The sequence below is a fragment of the Xiphophorus hellerii genome, chromosome 14 (genome assembly GCF_003331165.1).
Source record: "Xiphophorus hellerii strain 12219 chromosome 14, Xiphophorus_hellerii-4.1, whole genome shotgun sequence".
Taxonomy (NCBI): domain Eukaryota; kingdom Metazoa; phylum Chordata; class Actinopteri; order Cyprinodontiformes; family Poeciliidae; genus Xiphophorus; species Xiphophorus hellerii.
Window position 1 is genome coordinate 2,693,510 of NC_045685.1, and position 25,999 is coordinate 2,719,508.

The following is a 25,999-nucleotide window of genomic DNA, read 5'->3' on the forward strand; positions in this document are numbered from 1 at the left end:
GCTTGAGACTGTAAATATGAAAGGCGTATCCACCGGCATGTGACACTATCATTCAATCATTCTCCTCTCATTTTTTTTCCAGTTTCCTTCGGCCTTTGAATTTAATGAGCTGTTCCTCATCACCGTCCTGGATCATCTCTACAGCTGCCTCTTTGGCACCTTCCTCTGCAACAGTGAGCAGGAGAAGTCAGCCAAGGTGTGTAACATACACTAAATATTTCTGTAACACCACACTCTTGTAATTGTGTCATACATGTCAACATATTGATTTTTTTTCTGGTTGATTGTTTTTCCTTTGCTTTAATCTGTAGATTTTATTCTTATTGACCAAGAATATGATTTCATTATGAGACTTTTTTTTCTTCTTCCTCTGAAATTGTTCTCATTTCTTATCCAGGAGGTTCAAACCAAGACAGTGTCCCTGTGGTCCTACATCAACAGGTGAAAATCTGTCCGTCTGACTGCAGGTAGCTAATAACCAAACGTTTGACCTGCTGTGACCCTGATGTCGTCCTCCAGCCAGCCCAGTGAATTCACCAACCCGTTCTACCTGGTCTATGAGAACTGCGTTCTGTATCCGCTGCTTTCCTCCAGACACCTGGAGCTGTGGACCAGCTACTACGCCCGCTGGAACCCACGCATGAGGCCACAGGTAAGCGCGGCTGTTTGCTTTACTTTAGCAGATTAGCAGAAAGTATTCATGCAGCGGCTTTAAAAATTATATTTAAAATAAATCATCTGGCTTTAAGCATGTTAATTACATACATTTTGTTATTATTCTGATTCTCTCCCCTGTATTTGGCCGTTTAAGTTTTTCTCTCTGTGATGTTTCCCAGGTGCCAGTGCATCAGACGCTGAAGGACTTGCTGTTCCTCAGAGCAGAGCTGCAGAGGAGGGTGGAGGAGCTGAACACACACCCAGCACCGGAACACCCGAGCCCTTACACAGGAACCTCACTTCACTCTGCTGTTTGAGACACCGAAGTGTCCTATCCAAAGTTTTGAGCCAGTAAATCAAATAATAGGAACAACAATGGTTTCAGTCGAAAAAATGTTTTTCCTTTTTCTTTTTTCTTCTTCTTTTTTTTTTCTCCTCAAATAAAATGTGTAAATGTGTGTTGCTTGTACTTGTGACAGTGCAATGACAATAAAGTTGAACTCTATTCTATTCTTCTAAAGTCAAATATCAGAAAGGATTTTATTCCAGCGACGGAACTAACGTGACAGTGCAGGCGGCACAATACGGGGTGTTTGCAGGAAAATAACAATCCTGGCGCATGGCGAGGAAGGGGGTAAAAAAAACGGTTTCCTGGCCAAAACGAGAGACTTGACAGGCATGCGAGAGCCCAGAGCCTCGGAACGCAGCAAGTAGCGCAAGACAAGAGGCCGGGTTTTACCAGACTAACATTTTAGACCAAAGATTATGTAACATTTTCTGGGTATTGTTGATTTAAACTGTGGTGCTCAGATCGGGCGTTTAGTGTGACCTACTTGGTAGATTTATCACAACAAACCTGCTTTGCTGCAACATAAGATTACATGGTGCAGAAAATTTGTGATAAAAGTACAGAATAGTTTACAGAATATCCTTTACACCCAGCTACTGGGGTCCATCGTTAAAACACTCTAGTCTTTACAATAGAATTCAAATACTTGACAAATGACAGATTTAGCATGCATAGATATTAATTATCATTTATACAAAAGTGTTGATGAATTTGTAAAATGCACAATAATTTTGGTTGTAGGTAAATTGCTTCCCAAAAGGAAGCTCTTCAACTTCTTCTTTTTTTAAAAACTGACTTCTGTTCAGGTTTTTAACATCATTGTCTGATAAAGACACCATAACATTTTCTCTCAGGGTTGGAATACCCAGTTAAAATAAACTCAAAGGTAATTAAAAATGATCAGACAGCACAGGGTAATAGGGAAGTACCATTATTTCTTCATACTTAATGTCATATGTCAGCACAAGCTCTAAAATACGGCCATAATTGTGTAGGACTGAGTCCTTTGAGTAAAGCCAATTAAATCTAGTATTTAGCATTAAAGTCTACATAGGCTGTCACCGTAAGTGTTGACATAAACGTTAAAAGTCCACCTCTATAATGATCGTATCAGTATTTACCACTGAATCGCATAAACAAAATCTGAGATATGATCTAAAAATTGATGAACTGCTAGATTATGGACATGTTTTTAAGTTCCACGTAAAAGCAATTTCCATATTTAAGCCACACACGTTGTTCGACATTTCAATATTTTCTTCTATTCCCTTTAGAGATCACAGTGGAAGCTGAGTCCCTTTATTAATTCTTTATTTTACTAGTTTATGTTGGAGACAACTGGAGTACATACAGTAATAATTCAAGTAAAATCAGTTAACTGGCACATCTTAAGCAGAGTTCAATATTGTGAAAAAGTCATAGTAAAAAAAAGTACATTTCCTTTAAATTCTAGGGTTTTAGTACTGAGATATTCATTTTTTAATTTAGAAAATTTGGCTTGGTTCCCCTTGGATTACCTTGAATAATTAAAAACCTGGTAAAGTCCACATTATGTCAAAACCCTACAACCGACAAAGGATGTCTTTTTTGTTACAATGGCTAACAGTTTGACACACATAGAGAAAAACATGCAGCAGAGAGTACAAAGGAACAGTCTCAGTTAGATACAGCATTATAACAGCAGAAGTACAAAGCACACAAACAGATCCAACTACGGTTAAAGTCTCTAACTCAAGCAGCAGCTTTTCACATTTCTGACCTGGACATAATTTTGTTGACATTCAGAGAAGTGATACGTTTCAAATCATTTGATTTGCAGAAAGAAGCATTCATGTCTAGAACAGGCACTGAAGAGGCATCACAAGTGATTTATTTTTTTTTCTTTTTTGAGTAACAATTGGTCAAAGCAGGAAGTGAAGGTCACTAAAAGACATTTCCAGAATTAGAAATGAGTTGTGTGTGTGTGTGTGTGTGTGTTGACTTGAATCCAGGCGTGTGGAGCGAACAGAGGTCATCATATGACCAGGAGTGATGGTCATATTGTGTCTTATAAAGAAAACGTCTCATCCCATCTGGTCTGGGACTGTGGTAGTGCTGACATTTCCTAATATTCACATAACTACAGTCAGAAGAAAAAAATGTCTGAATCTGAAAGACAACAGTGTGTGTGTGTGTGTGTGTGGGTGTGTGTGAGTAGGGGTGGGTGTGTGTGTGTGTGTGGGTGTGTGTGTGAAGTAATTTAAGATTTCAGTGTAAATAAGAATGAAAAAGATTAAAGAGTAAACTCACATCTAAGCCTTTGTAAAACCTTTTCATAATTTCTTCTGCTCCACATTTTCAGATTAGAAGAGATGATTTTACAGCATGTCATAATATTTTTATATAACTGTAAATTGAGTTTAGGCCGGGATTCGAAACATGGACCTTCTCTTGCTGCAAGGCAACATTGCTACCAACTACTGCCCCTTGCAGCCATGCCAGTAAATCTGTCACACTTTAGTAAAAACACTAGTCAGGTACAAATTTCTAAACTTGCAAGAGAAATAAATAAAAGTAATTTAAATAAAGTAGTTTTGCAGTTTTACTTACACGTGTCAGAATGTGAGATTAACAGGAGGAAATCATTTCAACCATCAAAAATTCTAAAACAAATGTTTCTCTACTCAGCGAAGACATGGCGCTGATCTGAGCTCTGAAGAAACTACAGAACCTGCTGGTCATTCACTGGTCAGCACTGAGACAAACTACAGACTCACTTCCTACAGACTCCATTTAAAAATGTGCATTTTTCTAATGCAAACCTCATTAAAACACTAAATGGAATTCAAACACAAATGGGAGATGCCGATCTGAATTCAAGTGGTTCTACGTCTAACAAGATGAAATGCTCAGCAGTGTAAACAGTTTATAGCTTAGATAAGCGCCATGCCTTACAAAGCCTATAATGGTACAAACATGGAATTTGCTATGTTTATATATTAGTACACTATATGTGGATGAAAGGACAGCTGAAATGTCTGACTGACTCAGTGACTGACTGGTTCCTAAACTGCATTCTCATCACAAGGTGGTCCAGACTTTGGTTGTTCCAAAAGCGTCTGTTGTGCTGCAGAAAGAAAAGTAAATTGAAAAAATGTTCAGTCATACACAAAACATAAATTCATAAAAGACAAAAAAAAAACCCACATAAAACAATCAAGTGGTTTCAAAGTGGAGCAATCCTTAGTAGTCTCCACAAACTTTGATGACATCAACCCTTCAGGGATGACCATGAGTCACCGAACACCGAACTAGGATATAAATCCATTGTAACTAGAAGTGTGTGTATGAGGGTAGAATGATAATAACAAGTATTGGAAATGAGGTAGATGAAGTACCTTGAGGTTCGGTTGCCACCACTCCCTCTGGGATTTCAGCCTTATTAATGTCAACATTCATGCTCTCTGTAAAAAGAGAGATTCTTAGAAACACATTTGTTACCTTGTCATAACTGCCTACAAATAAAAACCAACAGCTTGGTGTGAAAACTTTAGATAAAAGAGGAAAGGTCATGATAGCTCGGCAGTATTTCAGATATTTAAGACAAAAAAAACTCAATAATTATCGATATCTAGTGATATGAAACTCTCATATCGTGATATGTTTTTCACCCAGTCCTAGTTTGAATGCTATTTGAATCCAAGCAATCCATACAAACTGTTTACTTATTAATTCATTTGTCTTCTTGGTAGAATTTCTTTTTAAAATTGTTAAACAATTAGTAACCCAAATTGTTTCCAATTTTTATTTAGTAAAAGCTGACGGAGCAGTTTTTTGTTTTTAGGAATTTACAGTTTCTACTTCATTGATTTTTTTTTCTTTTGAAAGACAGATGAAATCAAATTATACTCAGGTCAGTTACTTTTTTTACACAACTAAAATATAAGTTCACCACTTTTTTTCAGGCCTGAAAATCACATTCTCCACACAGAGGCTTAAGTTTATGACGCAGTAACTTGCGATTCCAACGTGCTCACAGCTTAGGATGACTTTAGTGAGGAACCTTACGTTGTATGCTGAAGCACAATTTCTTCTTCTGGTAGCTTATGTAGCTGGTGATGGCCCCCACCAGCGCCATGCCGACGGCACTGACAATTCCTGCAATGGTGCCGACCTCTGCAGTGACCTCTGTGAACACACCCGCATACACAGGCAGAAAAAGGATGAAGCTCTGCGAGCCATCCATTTGTAGGACAAAAACATCAGACAATAAAACCTCACCACTGCTTTCATCATGGGAACTCTGGCTGGTGTCTCCTTTTTTATAGCCTCCTGAGGAAACAGAGGTCAAATAGAATCAGATTTTTTCTTTAAAAAAACACAACTATTAACTTTAGACTGATTTAAGGGAATAAAATCGGACCTTTTCCTTTGTCGGGTTTGTAGGTGTTATCGTTGCTCACACCTTCCAGATCACTGTCAGAAAATCCTCCTGAGAAAAAAACAACGCTGAAGGTAAAGGCTCACCGCGCTCCTTAGAGGCAATAAATCTGATGATTCACTGCATCAACTATTCCGCTGTGACCTGCAGGGGACAGTGGCTGCCAGCTCCTAACCCTGTTTCCAAACACCCTGAGCTCAGAGGAGGTGTCCCTTAAAGGGACAGTATACCATCATTTGAGTTGGTTCCTACAGGAACGGGGCTCCTCCGCAGATTTTAGTGGATTTTTGTGAGTTTTGTAGTTTGCAACTGTCCACAAAGTTTTCATGGCTGTCGCACATTTTCACAGCAGGTAAAAAGTTTGTGTAAATTTACGCCATGTTCATTTTTATACATGCCGACTTGTGTGTAAAATATGGTGAAGGCATTCTCTCCACATGAGGCCCCTGGTGTTTCTGTTGGTGACAGGAGTCAGACTGGTGCTGAGTCTGTGATTAAACTGATTCAAGGATTTTGCTAACACAAACATTTTGTGGGACTTACAGTTTGGGAGTCAAAACCCAAAACACGTTGACCTTCATAATTGCGCCACCTACTGATCAAATTTGCCCCCCAAAGTTTAGCCTAATCTTCACAATTTTGTATATGATCTGTGTTTTCCCTGACTAAATCTGTTCAATTTCACAAAGGTCAAATGTGAGCCATATTTGATGCTGCAAGTGTCATCAAATATACAAACATTGATATCTTAAATGCATGGTACTTAAATAATTAATTACTAACACTTACTGCATTTCAAGCTGTTCTACATGGTATATACATACAGGGATATTGCAGTAACTATAAATTTGCAAAGTACTGTGCACTACAAGCTGACATCATGCAGACAGAACTGAAATAGAAATGAAAAATTGTTTAGTACATTACTGATTGCCGTGGTTTTTTTGTCTCTTCTCTTTTTGTGGATCTTTGTCAAATCACTTGGGTTTAAAAATCATTTATAATCATCAATAATCATTTATAAATTCTACCTCCTGGCTTCTGGTTTTCATCCAAAGCATCTGCCAGATCAAAATCTTGTCCATCTGTAAAGATTAAAAGAACAATTATAAACACCATCTGTTTTTAGATTATATCACCAACAGGAAACCAAGACTCAGAATATTTTTTCACCTACTCGAACACTTATATTTATATCTGAAAGCTCTTCATCTAATAGTAATAATAATAATAATAATAATAATTTCTAAAAAGTTCTTTCTAGATCTAAAGCAGAAGCAACAAACCTGGTAAAGTTGTTTAACTCACTTGACTTGGGTTTCGTCTTCCTTGATACTTCAGTACTTGTAGGGAGCTTTGGCCTGACCTTTACTGGGACTTTGGTGGTTGTAGTTCTTACTGTAGCTAGTAAGAAAAAAAAAAAACAAATCAATGACACAGTAACTGGTAAATGATGGAGGATATTTGTCTTCAACTTCAGCACACTTTGACTTTCACTCCAGGTTTACCAGTCCGCCTGCACTTTGTGTCCATGTCCAGGGACTTCTCCAACATGTTGGTTTAGATTCTGTCATCATCCAGGCTGTGACAGTCCTAAGTACTTCAGTTGAAGGCAACTGGGCTATTTTTGTTTCTTCAAGACCTCACGTCTAAAGCAGTCCTTCAGTTCTTGACAGGGTTGGGAGTAAGGAACTTATTTATATGTGGTAGTCAGAACAATCAAACTAATGGGAACATTAACATCACTAATGGGACGATGAGTCACTAGATCCATTCAACTCGATGTTTGCTTGACAATCCAAATATGTCCTTAAATGATGCCATGTGAATTGTTTTGATCTTATATCTGGAGTATGAGTTAGAAAGATGAAATCTCAAGCCCTCTTCTATATTTCATATTGATTTTTCATTTTCAACACAGTTGGCCTTTTCAGATTCACCTGTCCAAAATGTTCCACACATTCATGTAGCTGCTCTTTAGTTTCTCCAGTGTAGAAGTCTAAACATTCAGGGCTGCACTGGACTGCATGCGCCATACGAATGAGCTTGTGTTTGGATATTTTATGGAATCAATCTCTGCCTGGGAGTATTGTTGAGTTTAAATATACACCAGAATATCATCCTCATCTCAGATGCTCCAGACACATATGAGATGAAAATGTTCCTACAGTTATTTTCTTCTTCAGAGGACTGAATTATTTATAGTTCATAAATTTACATACCCTGGTGGAATAGTCATTTGTTAAGAGAATATGAATGTCATATATTACCAAAGAATAAACCATTTAATTCTTTTTAGGATTAAATGGATCTATAAGGAAACATTAGGTCAGTTTTGTTCCTCCGACCACTAACAATAAGTGAAAACAGTTTTTGTGTTATCATGTATACTCTCAAGAAAATGGCAACAAAAAAAAATATTTTATAGGTTCTTTAAACTCAACTGTATGTTCCTGAAATCCCAGCTGCCTTAACAGAAGCCCAGGGAATCCTCAATTTGAAGTAATGACCAACACTTTTAGTGTGTGGTGATCAAATTGCCTCATTTTTCACTCCAGTGTGATTGTTCTGAATACAACTTCTTATATTATAAGCTCGTTGCTTCCAATCATTTTCAGAACTGAAATAACCTTTTGAACGTGAGACAAAACATCTTGACGAAACAGAACATCTTCAGCACAATGATTCATCTTCTACACACCTGGCTCACATTTTATTTTAAATCAAGTAAAAAAAATATTTCTGGGAAGACCATACTCCATCCCAAAGTGAATATTTGACTTTAAAGTGAATTTAAATGACACATTTAAGAGAGTCAAACAAAAGTCATGCAACACATTTCTTACCTTGTTCTATTCCTCGAGTTGGTGCTTCTGGCTTTGGTCTAACAGAAGCTGCTGTTAGGATGAGAGGACAGGCTTTATGCAGACTGTGGCTGTGTTGTTAGAGATTAAGCTAAAGCAGATGTTTAACCTGGACAGAGTAACATGAAGGCTAACTGGCTTGTATCAACCAAATTACAAAAGTCAAATAAAAAGACCACAATTGGAACTACAGTAACTCCACCATCTATCCAGAAATCTCCGTTTGAGATCACAGTAAAGTATTTTTGAATTTGAATTTAATTGAAAAGTCTCTCAGGAGCAGTAAATTAAATGTTGTATACTGATTGTGCTGTTGTGCCCAAGCAAAATGCTATGCAATCAAATCAAACTTAACAAAGCAGGGCCTGGGTCCTCAGATTAGCAGATTGGCCCATCAGGAGGAGTGATCCATGGAGTTGGAAGAAAAGACCAGACTTGGCTCCTTCTTCACTTTCATTTAATCCATTTTCTTATTTTATTTCATTAACTCCATACTAAAAATGAATAGTTAATGTAACAACTAAAAGAAATCATAAAAAAGGAAGCATGAATTTAAAATTGCTGCCCCCCTAGTTACATAAAAATAAAATTAGCTATTCAACTCATGGTACTATCACAAACATATTTCATATTTATACACAAAAAAATACGCTCAAAAAATAAATATACAGCCAGTCAACGCCTTATCTTCATAGCAACTTTCTAATTTCTTTTAAATACAGAAAAAGGTTTAGATTGCTCTATCTCACTGTCAAGATTATTAAATAAAAAGAGGCAAGTTTTTGGAGCATCTGCGGCTGAGCGATCAGCCTTTGATAGAATCTCTTTCCGTACTTGAAACAGGTTGACACAGGCAACCAACGGGCTCTGGGGCCCCTCCTCTGTTGGCTTGACCTGCAATGTACGATGGGTCCGGTCGAGGATTGGTTAGCATCAAGGCTAAGCAAATACTGAAGCAGTACAGATAAACTCTTCTAATCCCTCCGATACACCCACCAGTTGTTTATTATTTAATATCAAGCGATCTTCCAAGTCTTCTTGGGTAACGTGTCCAGTAAAACAACTAATGAGTTAACTGAGGGCTTCAGGGCAGCAAGCCTCCCATCCTGATCGTTAGGAGCATTCTCCAAATCATGGCATGGTCTGGAACAAGGCAACTTGCACAAATGGCATGAAGGTCATAGGTCATGCTGGTCTGGCAGGTCAAGCAGAGGGAGATTGTGGACGTCTTGCTCATTATTCATTCTTGTTCTTATGATCAGATGTTTTGATTTGCTGAAGAAAGCTGGGAGCCGATTGTCCAGTTTCACCATAATTTGGACAGACTCAGATGGACATAACAGGTGTAAGTGTAGCACATGGTGCTACTCTTACACCTGTTATGTGGGTGTAGCAGGTGTAGTTGTAGCACATAACCATCTGTTATGTGGGCCAGTAGGCCCACATAACAGATGGGCCAGTACTAGGTTTTCAGTTCTGCACTGCACACAAAGTGGGTAACCCACTAGGGACAGCCTTAAAGGGCAAAGCCTGCGCAAAATAGAACTACTTTACTGTGAAAAGCAAACAAAGATAATGCCAACATAAAGCAAGTCTTACTTTACCAATTCATAAAAATAAATAAACATGGTGAAGAGTCTACTTACATGGCTTAACGCTCTCATCATCCAAAGCATCAGCCAGATTGAAGTCGAACTGAGACAGGACTTTAGTACAGAGGACACGAAAGAGAAAAACAGAAATTACACGTCTGTCTATGTTGTCCCAGATGACTGTTCACACTGAACACAACTCTGCTCAGGGGAGGTCATCCTTCATTTGAGAGGATGCTACAACTACAGGGAGTAGTGGTCTGCTAAAGGGAATATCCTTTAATCAAGTCAAGGCGTTGACTAGATTACAATAGCTTTGAGTCTTTCACTCTGTTTCACGGTCTGAATGGCTTTGGAGTAAAACCGACCGAGAGTAAAAAGATACAAGTGGTTTGAGTTGCTTTTCATCTGTTCTGCATTATCTTACCTTTGTTGTAGCACACTGCAGTCACTGTAATTTCTCATAACTCAATAAATGACAAAATTGGATTAATTACCGCATTTTGTGAATATACGTCACAATATTTACAACAAACATCGGTCACCAAATAGGACAAAATATTTCATGAACAAACTATACTCCTACTGCAACAACTATGTAAAATTAAATTGATTGTCCAATATAAAGGAAAATGGAGTTTGGTGCTCTCTGGCCTCTTGCCTTGAGCACTGAGTTTGTGAGGGGCGTTTTACTGACTTCTCCTCTATCAAACCTGTTGCTAACTATTTGCGTTTCCCATTTAGTGTAACTATTAATGTTGAGATCTTCTCCAAACTGACAACCTTTTTCAGTCTGGAAAGCTCTGCTGTTGAAAACGAGGAGCTAACGTTCACAAATGACATTGTAATAGAAATCCAGTCCAACATCTGGTAAGAGGTCTCCCTCTGGAGTGTCGTTGTAGGAAAAAATGTCCCAACTTCAGAAGATGAGCTGAGGGGGCCTAATTGCTTCTTCCTATTAGTCTGTATTCTCTCACATTTAGATCATTAAACCAAATTTCAGATCGACCAATAACTGATTGACACCTGCAACCAGCTCCTGCTGGTGAGAAAACTTGCAATCCTCCCAGTGTCAAAAGGCTATCACTTTAATATGCCTGCTATAACTGATGTGTATTCGCATACAAAGTCAAGTCAATAGTTTCATTTAAAATTATATATATATACTGTGTATATATATATACAGTATATATATATGTATATGTATATATATATATACAGTATATATATATGTATACTGTATAATGTATATATGTATATATATATATATATATACAGTATATATATATATATAATTTTATATTTTTGTGTCAGTTCTCAGCCGACTGGTGAGAAAAAATAGAAGCAATTGGTCTGTAAAAGGTCGGACATCCCTACTTTATCTTCCTCAGGGTGGATAAAGAGGATGAGGATGGTGAGGGTCTGCACTGACTGCTATTCTGCCCTGTCAGCAGCCTTCTCTTTATTTGCATAAACCGAACGTTTAATACCAAGTTGTTATAACCAATTAAATATCCTACAAGTGTCGGGTCTATTACGGTTTGCTGAAAAAATGAAAACAATCAAATGGATGATAGCAAGCGGAGCTTTTCAACCTCGTGCGTTTCTGAGGCGCATCACTGTGCCTCGTGCGGTCAACCTCACCAACCTGCTACGGCACAAAGAGGGCCGACGCCGCAGCTGCATTCAGATGTGACCGCGGGTTCTCACCTCCAAGCGGCAGCAGGAGCGCCAGGACACACAGAGTCCACGCAGAGCGGAAGGTCGGCATGACTCGCAGACTTCAATTCAGCTGCGATAACGGTATTTTCTTCGCTTTTAAATAAAGCCGAATAGGCAGGAACCTCTGAGTGCGGCACTCAGTGACACTCCCACATTGGGCCACTTCCTACTACCTTTCAAAATAAAAACCGAAGAATAATTGGTAACAATGCAAAACCTACAGAAAATAAAGAAAAAATGGCCGCCATAGTATGCTTTTTGCAAACGCTAAGGAAATTTTTTGCTAGAAAGCAAAAAAGGACAAATTTCTATGGAAGCCCGTTTCTGTCACTGTGGTAAAAAAAAATCCCATTGTATTGAGATACTCATCATGCATTATCTCACTGTAATACCTCAATATAACAAGATGCCTCTTCTTTCATAAAAATCCTTTAACTGTTTACAGTACAAAAAGGTAAAGTAAAGCAGAACCTGTTTGTGAAAATACTATTTCACTGGCAATCTCCTCAGCTCAAACACACTATGAGAGAAGTCCTCCTGTCTCATTAAACACTAAACTGGGTATATATGAAAATTAAATTAAAAGATTATTTACATAAAATTGTAACCATATGAGTTTCAAAATACCATTCATAATTTCAAAGTATATTCCTTTTCTTCCACCTACCACACATGTTGTCAGGGTTAACCAGGCAATCTTTTCACATATAGGGATTTTTATTCCTCCTAATAAAATTACAATTTAATTTATTAACATCCTTAATGACCTTGGTCGATGCAGAAAGAAAATAGGCCGCGAAGACAAATCTGAAGAGACTCTAATATCCTAACAAAAATTGAGCTGTCTGTCTATTTAGAATCAACTTACATTTGTCATTCATTCCAAGCATTCTTCTTTGTTATCACCATACAAGTATTTTAGTTGATAATCTTCAGGGAAAACAGCTCACATTTATTTAAGTTTAGTTGAAGTCCAGAGTTTGAAGAGCTAAAGGGATTTAATCTCGACTTATCAAGAGAAGGATTGTATCATCCGCCAAGTGACTATTATTACTGCCTTGCTTATTACATCAATTCCAGCCATTCCACTGTTTTCAATTAGAATGGACAGCGTCTCTTCAACCATTACAAATAACTATGGTGGACTTCTACAACATTGACAGATTCTTTAATGAATGTTTAATCTGATATCTGTTCCATGATTTAGGTCTACAGAGCATATAGCATCTTAGTAAAATTTCTGAATGTTTGTGCAAATCCTAAATGAGTATGTATGTATATCTAACAAAATTGCAGCTCTGGAGTTTTGCATTGTGCTGTGGATAATGATGCATACGGGTGAGAGTTGTTTCTTTTATGTAAATCATTTGGTTATGAAGCATAGATACGATGAACTCAAGTTGCAAATCTTGTCCGTAGTTTCAATTCAAATATTTTCTTGGAGCCTGCTGCTGCAACATGTTTTGCATACCAAAAGACAAATAGTCATAAAGCACACAGAAGGGTTGTCATTTTCCCAGACTGCTCTGAGAAAGCCGGCGTTTTCTTCTGCAGTCAACAGTGTCGACTCACAATGGAGAGGATCCTGCTAGTCTTGTTTCTTTCAGGTCAGATATTTTTATGTACATTTCTATTAAAAAATATACATTGACTATTTTCAAAATTTGACTATTTTCAAAAATGCCTACTTTTTTGCAGCCTGCCCCGTCCTCTCCAGCAGCCTTCCCCGTCAGTACCACTTTGTTGATCTATCTCTGACTTGGACTGAAGCTCTGGCCTACTGCAGACAGACTTATACAGACATCGTCACAATCCAGGACTCTGAAGAACTGACCCGGCTCATGGACACGCTTTTATCTGCTAGGCACAGCTCTGACACCTGGATTGGTCTCTACAGTCTAATCCACTGGTGGTGGTCTGATGACTTCATAGGGGCCGGTGCTAATTACAGCAATTGGGAAATCTTTTTTAATGAGCCCAATTTTATTGGAGCCAGTCAGTTCTGTGTGTCTATTGGCAGCACTGGATTGTGGTGGGATGATTACTGTGAGATAAATTACTCAGTTCTCTGTTACAATGGTAATCATGTCTAGCAGGATTTTTCAAAAGCATTATTCTAAAATAGGATGTCAACAACTTACTGACCTCTGACTTCTTTTAAACGACAGGCACACAGCTGGAACCTGAATATGTTTATGTGGACAAAAAAATGAATTGGTCCAGTGCCCAGATGTACTGCAGGGAGAACTTCGTAGATCTGGCTACAGTAAGCAGTGATCTACAGAATCGCATGGTCAAGGAATTGGTGCCTTTTGGAGCCTACTTGTGGATTGGCCTCTTTAGATTTCCAAACTTTTTCTGGTCTGATGGCAGCAGCGTCTTGTTCAGCAACTGGGATGATGCCGACAATCCAATTAACTCAATGACTATGATCTGTGGCATAACATCTGGAGACAGTAAAGGAAGATGGAGGTTTTTGTCCTGTGAAACAAAATTACCTGTTGTCTGCTACTATGACCCCCCACGTAAGTGTTTCAATAATGAGATTTCTAGACTGATTTTTATTTTTACTTGTGCTCTAAATCAATCACAAAAACTTCATGGTAAAAAAAAAAAGTTTTTGGGTTTTTTTTGTCTAAATTGTGTCCATACAGTATATCACCAATTAACAACAACAGAAAAAGATGCCGTTTCCTCCAAAGCTACAAAAATTCTACATTTATTACAACTATTATTATCACTAATGGAGGCAGAGGACCAATTAAGTTAAGCATCTGATACAGACAGCAAGAGAGAGGACAAGACTCAGACAGAGACACAGCAGTAGGCAGAGTCAGTAACGATCAGCGCCGATGCTAAGTTAAGTTAGCACCAAGCTAACCAAGCTAGCAAGCCCTTTCCATGCCCAGGAAAACCATCGTGAAACAAAAAGAGTTGCCAAACAGTAAAGAGCACCAACAGAAAATATATTTTAATCTGCTTATGTGAACGAATAACCCATTAACGTCTCAGGACAAAGAAGTTAGATCAAACTAACAGATCTACAGAATGCATTCCAATTTGACCACCTCCTAAAACTAAACTAAACATTAACCATTTCATGTAACAGGCATAAACAGGCTGAATTCATGGCACTTATCTAATTTGCATACAATAAACTGGTGAGTGACTACTAGTCACAACTTTAATCTCTTTTTTTATTTCAACCCAGTGACAAAGCAGAGGGTGAAGCTGAGACTGAAGACTGAGGACTCTGTGAATCTCAACGAGGCCGTTCTGAAAGAGAGCATCCTTAAAATGGCAAGGCTGGAACTGTTAGGGCTCGATATTTGGTTGTATTAATCATGCTTAGAATTTGAGGGGGGTTTTTTTGTAACCAAATGCTTTTTAAAATGTTTGCTATCTACATCTCCTAGCTCCAGGACAGGCTGAAGGAGAACGGAGGGAATGAGGTCACCCTAAAGTGGAGAGAGCAGCCTGATGGTGAAGTCTTCAAGAAAGAAGGACAAGCAGTGAACTCTTTTCTTTAAGATATAAACCCTAGATTTATTGTTTGTTGCCAGATTTTAACACAGGAAAATGTTTACTAAATTAAGACATAATTATTATTTTTTAAATGCCAACATCCGTTTGTCTACACCATCCATTTGATCCTAGTCATATAAGAAAACACATTGGTAAAATATATTTTATGCAGATACAGTGTAAACTAAAGCAACAGCATGACAAACTAAAACAAATTTAAGATCTAAGTATATATTTACAGATGCATTTAAGAGTCTAAAAAGGTTGCAAATTTCTGATATACAGTAAATGTATCTGATATGCACAACATGCGTTTTATGGCTTGAACTTTTTAGGAGTTAATCATCTCCATTCTTTTATAAGCTTCAAAATCTGTGATTACAAACGATGAGGCTGACTCTACAGTGTGTCATCCATCATATGGAAGACATAAAAGAGACTATTTTTCAGAACCACAGATAAATTGACATGTACTGCTTAGACTGTGGACGATATGGAGATATGAATGTTAAGTGTGACAAATTAATTCTGTTTTATTTGAAAAATAGCACTAGTGCTGTAGGTGAAACGCAAAACAGTGATGGAACATAATCTGTAATAAATCCTGCTAGACCTTCATAAATAGATGTTGACATATTTTTCTCTGCAGGTGTTCTGTATCAGTTTGTTTAAACCAAAACCTTTATTTCTCTTGTATTCCTATGTTTAGTCTGTGATTAGGTCACTGATTTATTTCAATAAAGTAATCATTTGTACAATAAAATGTAATGCTTGTAATACTTCTTTTAACTTTCTTACTTCCTGATTGTCAAATGTTCATATGTCAAGTTTAGCCTAACAAAAGAGATTTATGCAGTCATGTCCTCCAGAGTCCTGCTAATGTGCCTACATACCTGCCCAACATTACTGATGGAGGTTATTTGCCTCGTCATTCCATTTTGCTAATCTTTGTCTTTTAAATACAGAAATAAAACTGATGCGATGGCTTTAGAACGGCTGAGAGTAAAGCAGACTTCTGTACCCTCGGCCAACAACTCTGATCTCAAAAACATCTTTGCAATTATCCTAATTCTATTTCATGAGCCTTGAAAACAAAACCTAGCTTAATGTCTATTAAAATGTCATCTCCAGATAAAACATTTGAGTTCAGTTTAAAGTCATGGTAAAAGATTTCTGCAAAGGGGATTGATTGAAATAGTTAAATATGGGGTTGGGGGGAATCTGACTTCTCACACTCACATCACTGCTTGTTTCTCTTTAAGTTATGCTGCTCTGACCGTCGATGGACAATAATAATAAATCTAAAGATAATCCAAAGGCTCAAGAGGGACAGAGGTTTTAAAACCACAGAAATGTATGAAGATGTAACTTTAGCAGCACCCAATTAGAGTGGAAGGAAAGCAGGTTTGGGCTGAACTCAAACAGCTTGTGTTTCAGAAAAATGTCCTCCTCATCAAAACTGTGTGTAGTATCATATTTTTAATGCAAGGCATTATCTTAGGAAAGAGAATTCAAAGACAAACCTGGATGATGACTTCAATACTAATATTTCCCTACCGTCATTCACCGTGTAGCACTTTTTCCTAAAACAGTCATTAGAACTTTGAGGGATATGAGGAATTTACCTAGAAAGGTTTTGAGTTTGTTCAGTGAGTCTGAAGACAAACGTCATGGACTGTTCCATTTTCTAGTAATGATGCCTGGCAATTGGTTCATCTGCATTTAGGGATATTTTTGTGTAACTTGTACTGACTGTTGAGGATGTATTTATTTGCTGTCTGACATTCCAACTAATTTTGGATAGGATTTCAGAATGTTGCAAAATTTGGTATTAAATATTTCTCATAGGTTCTTCCATCTTCTTCAGTGAGCAAATACTAAAAGGCATCCGGTCCTTTTTTTCACTACAACACAATTCTATATTTAATGGAAACACAGCTGCTCATATTTGGTTTAATGGGACTTTTTAGAAATTTATTTTCGAGAGTTGTGCCATGAAGTAGTATTGATATGACTAAAGATTGCAGCCTCCACCACTGACCTGTAGGACCTTAACATCTTAACATAGATGACCTCTCCCCCTAATAACTCCTTCTCTCTGCAGAACTGACTCTGCCTCTCTGAAACGTCCCAGTTCTGATTATGTTGTCCCCAACAAAACAAAATTCTCTGACCCTTGTCCCTTTACCCCATCTGCCACCCACCCATCCAATTACTCTGTTAGTAGAAAACATAAATGTCCAATTCATTTGTGAACATCATAAAGTGCTTTTCAGTTGCTACTGTCCCTGTTATTTTGCATGACCTTCCTCCACTTCTATATTCTGTCCTAATTTCAGTGTGATAAAATATACTGCTCAAAAAAATAAAGGGAACACTTTAAGTGTTAAACACCTGTTTAAGTGTTCCCTTTATTTTTTTTGAGCAGTGTAATACAATCAAGTGAGACTCTCATTGTCACACACCCTTTAAAAATATAGACTTGAAATTTACTCTGTTTCTGAAGTGACAAAAATATCGAGCTTTTTCACAACTTGCTAGACCCAAACAACTTGTTTATTAAAAAAATAAATCTCTGATTAAGATTAAGTGCTGTCTTATAATAAAGATGTTTGCTTAGAAAACAGAGTTCTCCGTGTAGGCAAACCTGGGTTCAATGCTCACATTTGCCTGCAGTCAGCCACCGTGCAACACATTTTCCATGAAACAGTCATCAAGGAAGAAAAGGCCGAAAATGTTCGAAGCACACTGGAGAAATTTACCTGGATGACGTCATGCTTGTTCAGCTTCGGTGAGTCTAAAAGAAACACATCATGGAGCCTAGCAACAGTGCGCAATATTTAGCTTAAAAACGCATATTTGGAGACATTTAATAAGCCAAGCTATTACAAGCTAAGTGTTCAGTTTACAAGCAAAATATACAGCTCGAAGTATATAGTTAGCAAGCTATCTATATATTTAGTCAACACATCATTTAGCTTAGAGCTAAATATTTAGCTAATATGCTAATTCGATGTGGTAGTGGTGCCTGCAGTCCACTTAACTGTGGACGGCAGGTAGGTGGACTACCAAAATAAAAGCTAGGACTTTTTATAATTCCTTATACTTGTTTTTAATTCTCTGATACCATGTGTAGAATTTGTGTTTTGTATGTTTTTTTTAATGTACAAAACATACAAACTGTATGTGTGTATATGTACATACTGTATGTGTGTATATGTACATACTGTATGTGTGTGTATTTTAGTTTTAGCTATTTAACAATTTATTGCATAACTGTTGGTGCTACTACGTAAATTTCCCTATTCAGGATAAATAAATAATTTTTATATATTAGCTAAATATTTACCTCTTAAGTTAGATATTTATCTCTCATTAAATTAATTAAATGGTTTGAAATGGTGACATTTATAAATAAATGTGTAACATGGTGAAAATATAGCTTTTCTCTCATGACAGCAGGGACGATTCTAGGATCTGACCTTTAGGGGTGCTTAGCCCCTAGCAGGGCTAAGACCCATGAGAAGATATTTGTTTGTGCAGTTTTCTGAATCTAACTCCTTATTTACATACATTCACAAACTAAATTAAGAGACATGTTGTCAGTAATTCATAGAATAAAAGAATAATGTTCATTTTACTCAAAACATATATCTATAAAGAGTAAAATCAGAGAAACTTTAAATTTTTTCCATAAGTGTATATACTCAGTTTAAAATACAATCTCATGATTTCATCATGCCTGCCAACATCTGCTAACATTAATGAGAGACAAGCAGCTGTGGAGTGACAGAGCCAGACCCGCAGCAGGCCAGGGGCGGTTCTAGAATGGCGGTTCTAGACAGTCCTAGTGTGGTCTGCTCCCCAGGAAATTAAAATAAAATCTACTCAAAACTATCTACTCATCTACTTAAAACTTTTACTAAACTTATAGGCTTAATAAACCCAAACCAGTGTATTATCAAGGTAGAACGTCAGGTTAATGACTAGTTTTTCATGCAGCTCTCCATGTCCTGTCAGTTCCTCCCAGGACAAAGTCTGTTTAGATCAGCTTGATCTGTTCCTTTAGACTCCGTGGTAACAGAATGAATGTGAGAAGAGATTATGTATTTGAGGCTATTTTTAAACCAGAAAGGATGATCAAATTTTAATGTTTTCTTGTTTGTTTTTATACAAACAAAAGAAAACAAAATATAACTTGTTTGTACCAGGCTTCATGCCAATGAGTTTAAATAGCATGAAAAAGAAAATCAAATGATTGTTCTACTGCTCTAAAGCAGATTTACCATCTCAAATGATCCAAATCTGATATCTGAATAAAACCAAAGCAGTGACGGCAAAAAAAAAGCTTTTATTGAATTTGCTTACAACTTAAATGTTATTTTACTCTACGATCAGCTTAATTACTTTCCATGCTTTCACAAGTCAAGTGAAAGTTACACACAAAAATAAAACAGAATACAATAAGTCCAAAAATACATGTATTATATTACATCATAACATAGAAATAACCTATGACACTGCAAAATATATTACAATCTTTAATATCTTCCTCCCACAACATGATTTTCACACTGTTGTGAGACTTTTCTTTAGCATTGTGATGACTGTGAAATATAAACTTAATCTTTAAGTGATTAACACATTTGTTCAATTTTTACTCTTCAGAAACCAACAAAATGTGTGTTTTTGCACTGAGACACAATACTCTTTTGTAATTACATCAGATTATGCAGCATATCTTCTTCATTCCAAACATTACATACACATTATTACATAAAAACATGCTACCATGACTTTTTTTTTTAACAGTATTAGTTTCTGGACACAGCAAATGAGCTGAACAGATTCTTCAACAGGTTCAGTCCAGGAACAAGCTCATCATCATCGTCCTCTCCTGTCTGCAGCCAGATATCTCATCCTCCTCTGACCCACAGCTTTCCTGTCAAGCCTCAGATGTTCCATCTTCCACCTCAGTCATGGACTTTTCTGCTTCCACAAGTTTGTCTTCAACCACATTAGGAGACGCTGCTGCTCCCTTTTGCCTCCACCTCCAACTTTTCTGTATCTAGAAGTCAGGTGAAGAAGCAGCCGGAGAGACTGAACAGGAACGAGGATGCAGGTCCAGATGGTGTCGGTCCCAGAGTCCCTCTGTGGGATTCTGCAGCATCTCTTCAACCTTTGCCAGACCCAAGAGGAGGTTCCGTTGCTGTGGAAGACATCCTGCCTGGTTCCGGTACCGAAGAAAAGTCACCCATCAGTCATAACGACTGTAGACCCGTTGCCCTGACATCGCACATCATGAAGGTCCTGGAGAGATTCCTGGTGGCCCACTTGAGTAAGCAGACGATCACATATCAGGACCCCCTGCAGTTTGCTTATCGCCGTGGAGTTGGAGTTGATCAGACACCTGCTTCAACAAACCCACTGTCATCTGGACAAAGCAGGCAGCACAGTGAGGATCAGGGTCTTTGGTTCTCAGGTGCATTGAACACAATTCAGCCTGATCTGCTCTGTTAGAAACTCCAGAAGACACAGGTGGAGGCCTCAACAATCACCTGCGTCTGTGACTACCTGACAAACAGAATACAGTTTGTGAGACTGAAGGACTGTGTGTCTAACCAGGTGGTCAACAACATGGGAACACCACAGGGCACTGTACTCTCACCATTCATTTTCACTCTCTACTGTTCAGACTTCCCGCACAAGTCCAACTTCTGTCTTCTACAGAAATACTCAGACGACTCTGCAGTTGTGTGTATCAGAGAACGACAAGAGGCTGAGTACAGAGATCTGGTGGATCACTTTGTGGCCTGGTGTGGGAACAATCATCTAATCTTGACTGTAAACAAAACAAAGGAGATGGTTGTTGATTTCAGGAGAAACAGGAAACCCTATTTCCATCATGGGAGAAGATGTGGAGGTGGTTCAGGAATATAAATACCTCGGTGTTCATCTGGAACACAGACTGGACTGGAGACGCAACAGTGAAGCCGTCTATATAAAGAGACAGAGCAGACTGCGCTTCTCGAGGAAGCTACGATCCTTCAAGATTTGCAGCAAGTTGCTGCAGATCTTTAAGTCTGATGCTGAGAGTGTCATCTCTTCTGCTATCATCTGTTGGTGCAGCAGCATCAGAGCCAGGAACCTCAAAAGGCTCAACAATCTGATAAAGAAGGCTGGATTTGTTCTGGTTCTGTTCTGGAGACGACTGTGGAACCTCTGGAGATGATGCAAAGAAGGATTCTTCATAAGAGTCAAGAAAGCTATGGACAACTCTGACCATCCTCTTCATGAGTCTGTATGGTGAAAACAGAGTATCATCAGTCAGAGGGTTCTTCAGATTTGCTGCAATACAGACAGCTACAAAAGACCTTTCCTGCTGCCAGCAATCAGCCATCTGCAATAACTTTTGAAGAATCTGAATCTGAGCTACAACTACATTTTATTTCCCTTTGGGATCAATAAAGTCAAAGCACGTTTGAGTAATTCTTGCACACTACTCAAAGTCTGATAGAAAAAAAATATTGAACAATTGGAAGTTATTGTGGAAACATTTTTTGTGGTTTCAATGAAATGAAACGAAAAATGTAAAAATAATTAAGTTTAGCTTTTCCTGTGCCGTTTCACATGTTTGCAGCTTGTTTTGCTGTTTGTTGCGCGTTTGCAGTTGTCGGCCACAGTTTCTGATCAAGTCATTATCTCCTCAACTTTCACCATAATCTGTTACAACCAGTAGATGGACGAAGTAACCTGCTTTAAGTGTTGGTCAACTCATGCTTGGTTTGTTATTGAAGGACCTACTTCACATGGTCCTTCTTTATTCTGTGTCCTCAGGTGTCCCCCTGTTGCATCAGGAAACTTCATCTCGGGATTTCCAGCAGGATTTTCTGTGTCTTCTCTCTCCTGATTGGTCCAGCGCTGTTGTCTTGTCTCAGTTATGCTGGAGAATCATCACATAATAATACACACATTCCTTAATCTCTGACTAAATAATAGATGATTGAAAGAGACTTTCTGATCAAATCATCATCATGTCCTCACCTTTTCCACAATCTGTTACAACCAGTAGATCAGCAGGTGGAGCAGGTCTTCTGCTTTTATTGTTGGTCAGCTCAAGTCATGTGACATGAGTTGACGGAGAAATGAAATAAAGAGAAAACATAACAGGATTAAAAAACAGAGAATATACATCTACAGAAAAAAGAAAAAGTTAGAAATTTCACCTCAATTTCATCCATATTTAAAATTGTTACTTGGGTAAAAATATGTTTTCTTACTTTTTTTGTCAACAGGGTTCTCTTATCTTCCTCCATCTGACTGGTGGTGTTGAAGGTGGAGGTTTACAGGCTGAGGAGATCCAACCTGAAATGATCAGAGACATTATTGATCTGCAGACTCTGAATCTGGGATCAGAAACCAACGCTGGGTTCTCTACAATGTTTCTAAAATTGCTTAATATTCAACATCTTACTGATGAACAGGTGAAATTTCAGCATAGGATTTTATGGCAATGCTTGATTTGTTATTGAAGGACCTACTCACATGATGTCTGTCTCTTTATTCTGTGTCCTCAGGTGTCCCCCCGTTGCATCAGGAAACTTCATCTCGGGATTTCCAGCAGGATTTTCTGTGTCCCTTCAGTCCTCTGTGTCTTCTCTCTCCTGATTGGTCCAGCGCTGTTGTCTTGTCTCAGTGATGCTGAAGAATCAACACATGATCAGACACACTTTCCTTAATTTCTGTCTAAATAACAGATCACTGAACCAGACTCTCTGATCAATTCATAAACATGTCCTCACCATTTATAAAATCTACTAGAACCAGTAGATCAGCAGATCCTCTACTCTATTCCTGATCCTCCTTCCATCAGCTCAAACTCATCAAAGCTCTGCTGTTATGAAAGGACTCAATAAATAAAAAAAACACACAAAACAAAAGTGTCGGTGAGGAGAAAGTACAGCAGAAAATAGGAAATAGGCTTGAATATTGACCTCAACCTCCTGCATGTTAAAAAATTGTTGTGTCAAAGTATATGTCCTTACATTTTTTTTTTACTGGGTTCTCTTATCTTCCTCCATCTCACTGATGGTGTTGAAGGTGGAGATTTACTGGCTGACGAGATCCAACCTGAAATGATCAGAGAATCAGAGATCTGCCACCAGTATCATGTGAAAGTGGAATGCAAAAACTTACAAGCAGTGTGAAAAACAAGGGATCCAGAAGGCAGGAACCACATGGACAACGATGAAAGGATCCAGCGATGAGCAGCTAAAACCTGAAAGATTAAAAACTGGGAGACTGGATTAGTAGAGAAACAGGACAGAATAATTCACTATATTGGAGAGCAGCGTGTAGGGAAGCATCACTATTACACCTTGAAACATGGGGGAGTTGAGAGGAAAACACAAAGATGAAGAAAAGCCCTGGTGCAAGGCGCTACCTAAGACTTCCTCAGTCCTGTCAGAATCCTTATCATCTAAAATACTAAATCTAGCAGCGGAATAAAGAAAAGCCCTGGTGCAAGGCGCTACCTAAGACTTCCTCAGTCCTGTCAGAATCCTTAACATCTAAAATACTAAATCTAGCAGCGAGATAAAGAAAAGCCCTGGTGCAAGGCGCTACCTAAGACTTCCTCAGTCCTGTCAGAATCCTTATCATCTAAAATACTAAATCTAGCAGCGGGATAAAGAAAAGCCCTGGTGCAAGGCGCTACCTAAGACTTCCTCAGTCCTGTCAGAATCCTTAACATCTAAAATACTAAATCTAGCAGCAGGATAAAGAAAAGCCCTGGTGCAAGGCGCTACCTAAGACTTCCTCAGTCCTGTCAGAATCCTTATAATCTAAAATACTAAATCTAGCAGCGAGATAAAGAAAAGCCCCGGTGCAAGGCGCTACCTAAGGCGTCCACAGGCTCGCTAGAAACCCATTGGCTTTAATAAAAAACCTGAGAGAAATGATGATGTCCTAATGTGACTTCCCAAATAGGTCTTCAGTTTTTACGGATCCCAATCTAATCAGAGTCACTTGACAAGACGCAGTGAGGTCTAAACCAAACGTGTTTGGAACTCTCTCTTGCTGTAATTCCGCTAGATGTTGAAGGTATTGCTGCCTCTTCTGTGTTCAGTTCAGCCTCCAACCAGGAACAGAAGCTAGAGGGTGACAAAGTTGAACTATCACAGCGTGTTGATGGTGAAGGACTGAAAATGCGGGGTGACAGAATGGGATCCTCATATGGCATCGTTGGTGGGAGACTGGAAACACTGGGTGACAAAATGGGCTCTTCATAGTGCATCAATGTTGAGGGACTGAGGATGGGGACGGGGGATGAAAAAACAGGACTTTTACGTGCCATTATACACGAGGGACTGAGGACGGGGGATGACAAAATAGGATATTCACATGATGTCCAAGGTGAGAGACTGAGGACAGGTGGTAACACAAAGGCATCTTCATCATAGGGAAAGGACAGGACACTATACTTGGTCTTCTTGGCGGCCAGCTCCTCTTCATCATAGCGTGTTGATGGTGAAGGGCTGAAAACGCGGGGTGACAGAATGGGATCTTCGTAGTGCATCAATGTTGAGGGACTGAGGACGGGGAATGGCAATCCAGGATCCTCACACGACTTCCAAGGGGAGAGACTGAGGACAGGTGGTAACACAATGGGATCTTCATCATCGGGAAAGGACGGGACACTATACTTGGTCCTCTTGGCGGCAAGCTCCTCTTCAGCAACAGTGTCCCTAGGCCTCTTGGCTGGGAGCTTCACTTCAGCAACACTGTCCCTGGTGACAGATGTCACATGAGCCGCGTCCTCTTTCAAACCTACCTGATGACTAGGTTTTGATGGTGGGTTGTCCTCCTTCGCAGCATCCACCTTCTTCGTTGTTCTCCTGGCACGACTGGAAGTCAAAGAAGCCATGTCCTCTTCCAAACCAACCTGGTGATGTTGCAAGGTACCAATAGGTCTGGACTTCTCTGGACGCAAAATGGGCTCTTCCTGTGAAGTACAAGGAGCCATGTCTTCTTTGGGCTTCCGAGCCACCCCAATGTCTTGTATGTATCTGAAATTTTGGGGAAGAATCTCAGGCAGCTGTGACGCAACATCGGCCAGACTACTGTCACCGGAGCCCAGCTGATCAACCGTCGATTTCAGAAGTTTCAATGCCTCTTCAAGCACTCCTATGCCCCACAGAAATTTAATGTTTGGTCCAAGGACCTGGACAACCCGAAATCGGGATTTAAAGTCCTGGTCTCCATTACCTACCTCGTCTTCGCTCGAGCTGGTAGTAGAGCTACCACTGGAGCTGGTAGTAGAGCTACCACTGGAGCTGGTAGTAGAGCTACCACTGGAGCTGGTAGTAGAGCTACCACTGGAGCTGGTAATATTGCTATCACTGGAGCTGGTAGAACAGTCCACAAACTGCGGAGATGAACTATACCTCAACTCCTCTCCATGGTCTTCAGAAACCGTGTCGGCTTCATTTAACCACAACTTACCTTGTTCCTTACCATTATCAGGATGTCCCTCCAACATTGGGGATCCATCTGCTGGAAGCGCCATGGTATGGGCTGTGAAGAAAAAAAACAAAGCAAAAAAAGCTATAATTCTGTATCTTGAAAAAAATCACAAAAGTCCAAAGCAATGTTTAGAGGGAACACTGAAATATATATTTATATATTCATTTATATAGCACATTTTCAGCAACAAGGCAATACAAAGTGCTTATGTGTGCATGATGCCTCAAAGTCTTATTATCACATGTTAATATTCCTCCAAATGGCTCAGTTATGGCTGAAGGTAGTGTTATGAAATAAATTACATCAGTCTGAAGATCATGGCTGCACACAACCCAGCAATAAACTC

At 38.8% G+C, this 25,999-nt stretch overlaps 3 protein-coding genes across 8 annotated transcripts in view; 2 read left to right on the forward strand and 1 right to left on the reverse strand.

Annotated features, from left to right (window-relative positions):
* The window catches only part of LOC116732524 (myotubularin-related protein 2-like), a 28,789-nt gene extending 25,840 nt beyond the window's left edge, over nt 1-2,949 (forward strand). For 3 of the 5 annotated variants that reach the window (XR_004341814.1, XR_004341815.1, XR_004341816.1), the window contains 5 exons: nt 83-196; nt 398-441; nt 520-652; nt 837-1,112; nt 1,179-2,949. Coding sequence is in view for 2 of the 5 variants with exons in the window: in XM_032582754.1 (XP_032438645.1) it covers nt 83-196; nt 398-441; nt 520-652; nt 837-974 (429 nt within the window). In the remaining 3 variants the exon portion in view is untranslated. Of the gene's footprint in view, nt 1-82; nt 197-397; nt 442-467; nt 653-836; nt 1,116-1,178 lie in introns of those variants that run through there. The other 2 variants (XM_032582754.1, XM_032582755.1) reach the window with 2 other exon arrangements.
* Nucleotides 2,950-3,395: 446 nt separating this feature from the next.
* cd99l2 (CD99 molecule-like 2) lies at nt 3,396-11,770 on the reverse strand. 2 transcript variants are annotated; one of them, XM_032582770.1, is made up of 10 exons: nt 11,593-11,770; nt 9,937-9,996; nt 8,273-8,320; nt 6,735-6,830; nt 6,458-6,511; nt 5,409-5,477; nt 5,267-5,317; nt 5,054-5,173; nt 4,384-4,449; nt 3,396-4,112 (listed from the first exon to the last, which is right to left on the reverse strand). In XM_032582770.1, exons 1-10 carry the CDS (start codon nt 11,651-11,653, stop codon nt 4,051-4,053), a joined length of 687 nt encoding a protein of 228 aa, XP_032438661.1. In that variant the 5' UTR covers nt 11,654-11,770; the 3' UTR covers nt 3,396-4,050. The 2 variants fall into 2 exon arrangements, with proteins under 2 accessions (XP_032438661.1, XP_032438659.1); XM_032582768.1 differs by having other exon boundaries at nt 8,273-8,323.
* Nucleotides 11,771-11,918: 148 nt separating this feature from the next.
* On the forward strand, nt 11,919-15,892 carry LOC116732531 (secretory phospholipase A2 receptor-like). Its single transcript, XM_032582767.1, has 5 exons — nt 11,919-13,211; nt 13,303-13,683; nt 13,773-14,129; nt 14,816-14,904; nt 15,021-15,892. The coding sequence occupies exons 1-5, from the start codon at nt 13,178-13,180 to the stop codon at nt 15,132-15,134; spliced, it is 975 nt and encodes a 324-aa protein (XP_032438658.1). The 5' UTR covers nt 11,919-13,177; the 3' UTR covers nt 15,135-15,892.
* Nucleotides 15,893-25,999: the final 10,107 nt, after the last annotated feature.

Bases quoted from the DNA above. Each gene is read 5' to 3' on its own strand.
- cd99l2 (XM_032582768.1), bottom strand. From the start codon at position 11,653: ATGCCGACCTTCCGCTCTGCGTGGACTCTGTGTGTCCTGGCGCTCCTG. The intron at 6,831-8,272 runs GTAAGAAATGTG...TTTTCTTACTAG, and splicing joins AACTCGAGGAATAGAACAAG to CTACAGTAAGAACTACAACC. The intron at 5,174-5,266 runs GTGAGGTTTTAT...GTGTGTTCACAG, and splicing joins TTCCCATGATGAAAGCAGTG to AGGTCACTGCAGAGGTCGGC.
- LOC116732531 (XM_032582767.1), top strand. From the start codon at position 13,178: ATGGAGAGGATCCTGCTAGTCTTGTTTCTTTCAG. The intron at 13,212-13,302 runs GTCAGATATTTT...ACTTTTTTGCAG, and splicing joins GCTAGTCTTGTTTCTTTCAG to CCTGCCCCGTCCTCTCCAGC. The intron at 13,684-13,772 runs GTAATCATGTCT...TTTAAACGACAG, and splicing joins CTCAGTTCTCTGTTACAATG to GCACACAGCTGGAACCTGAA.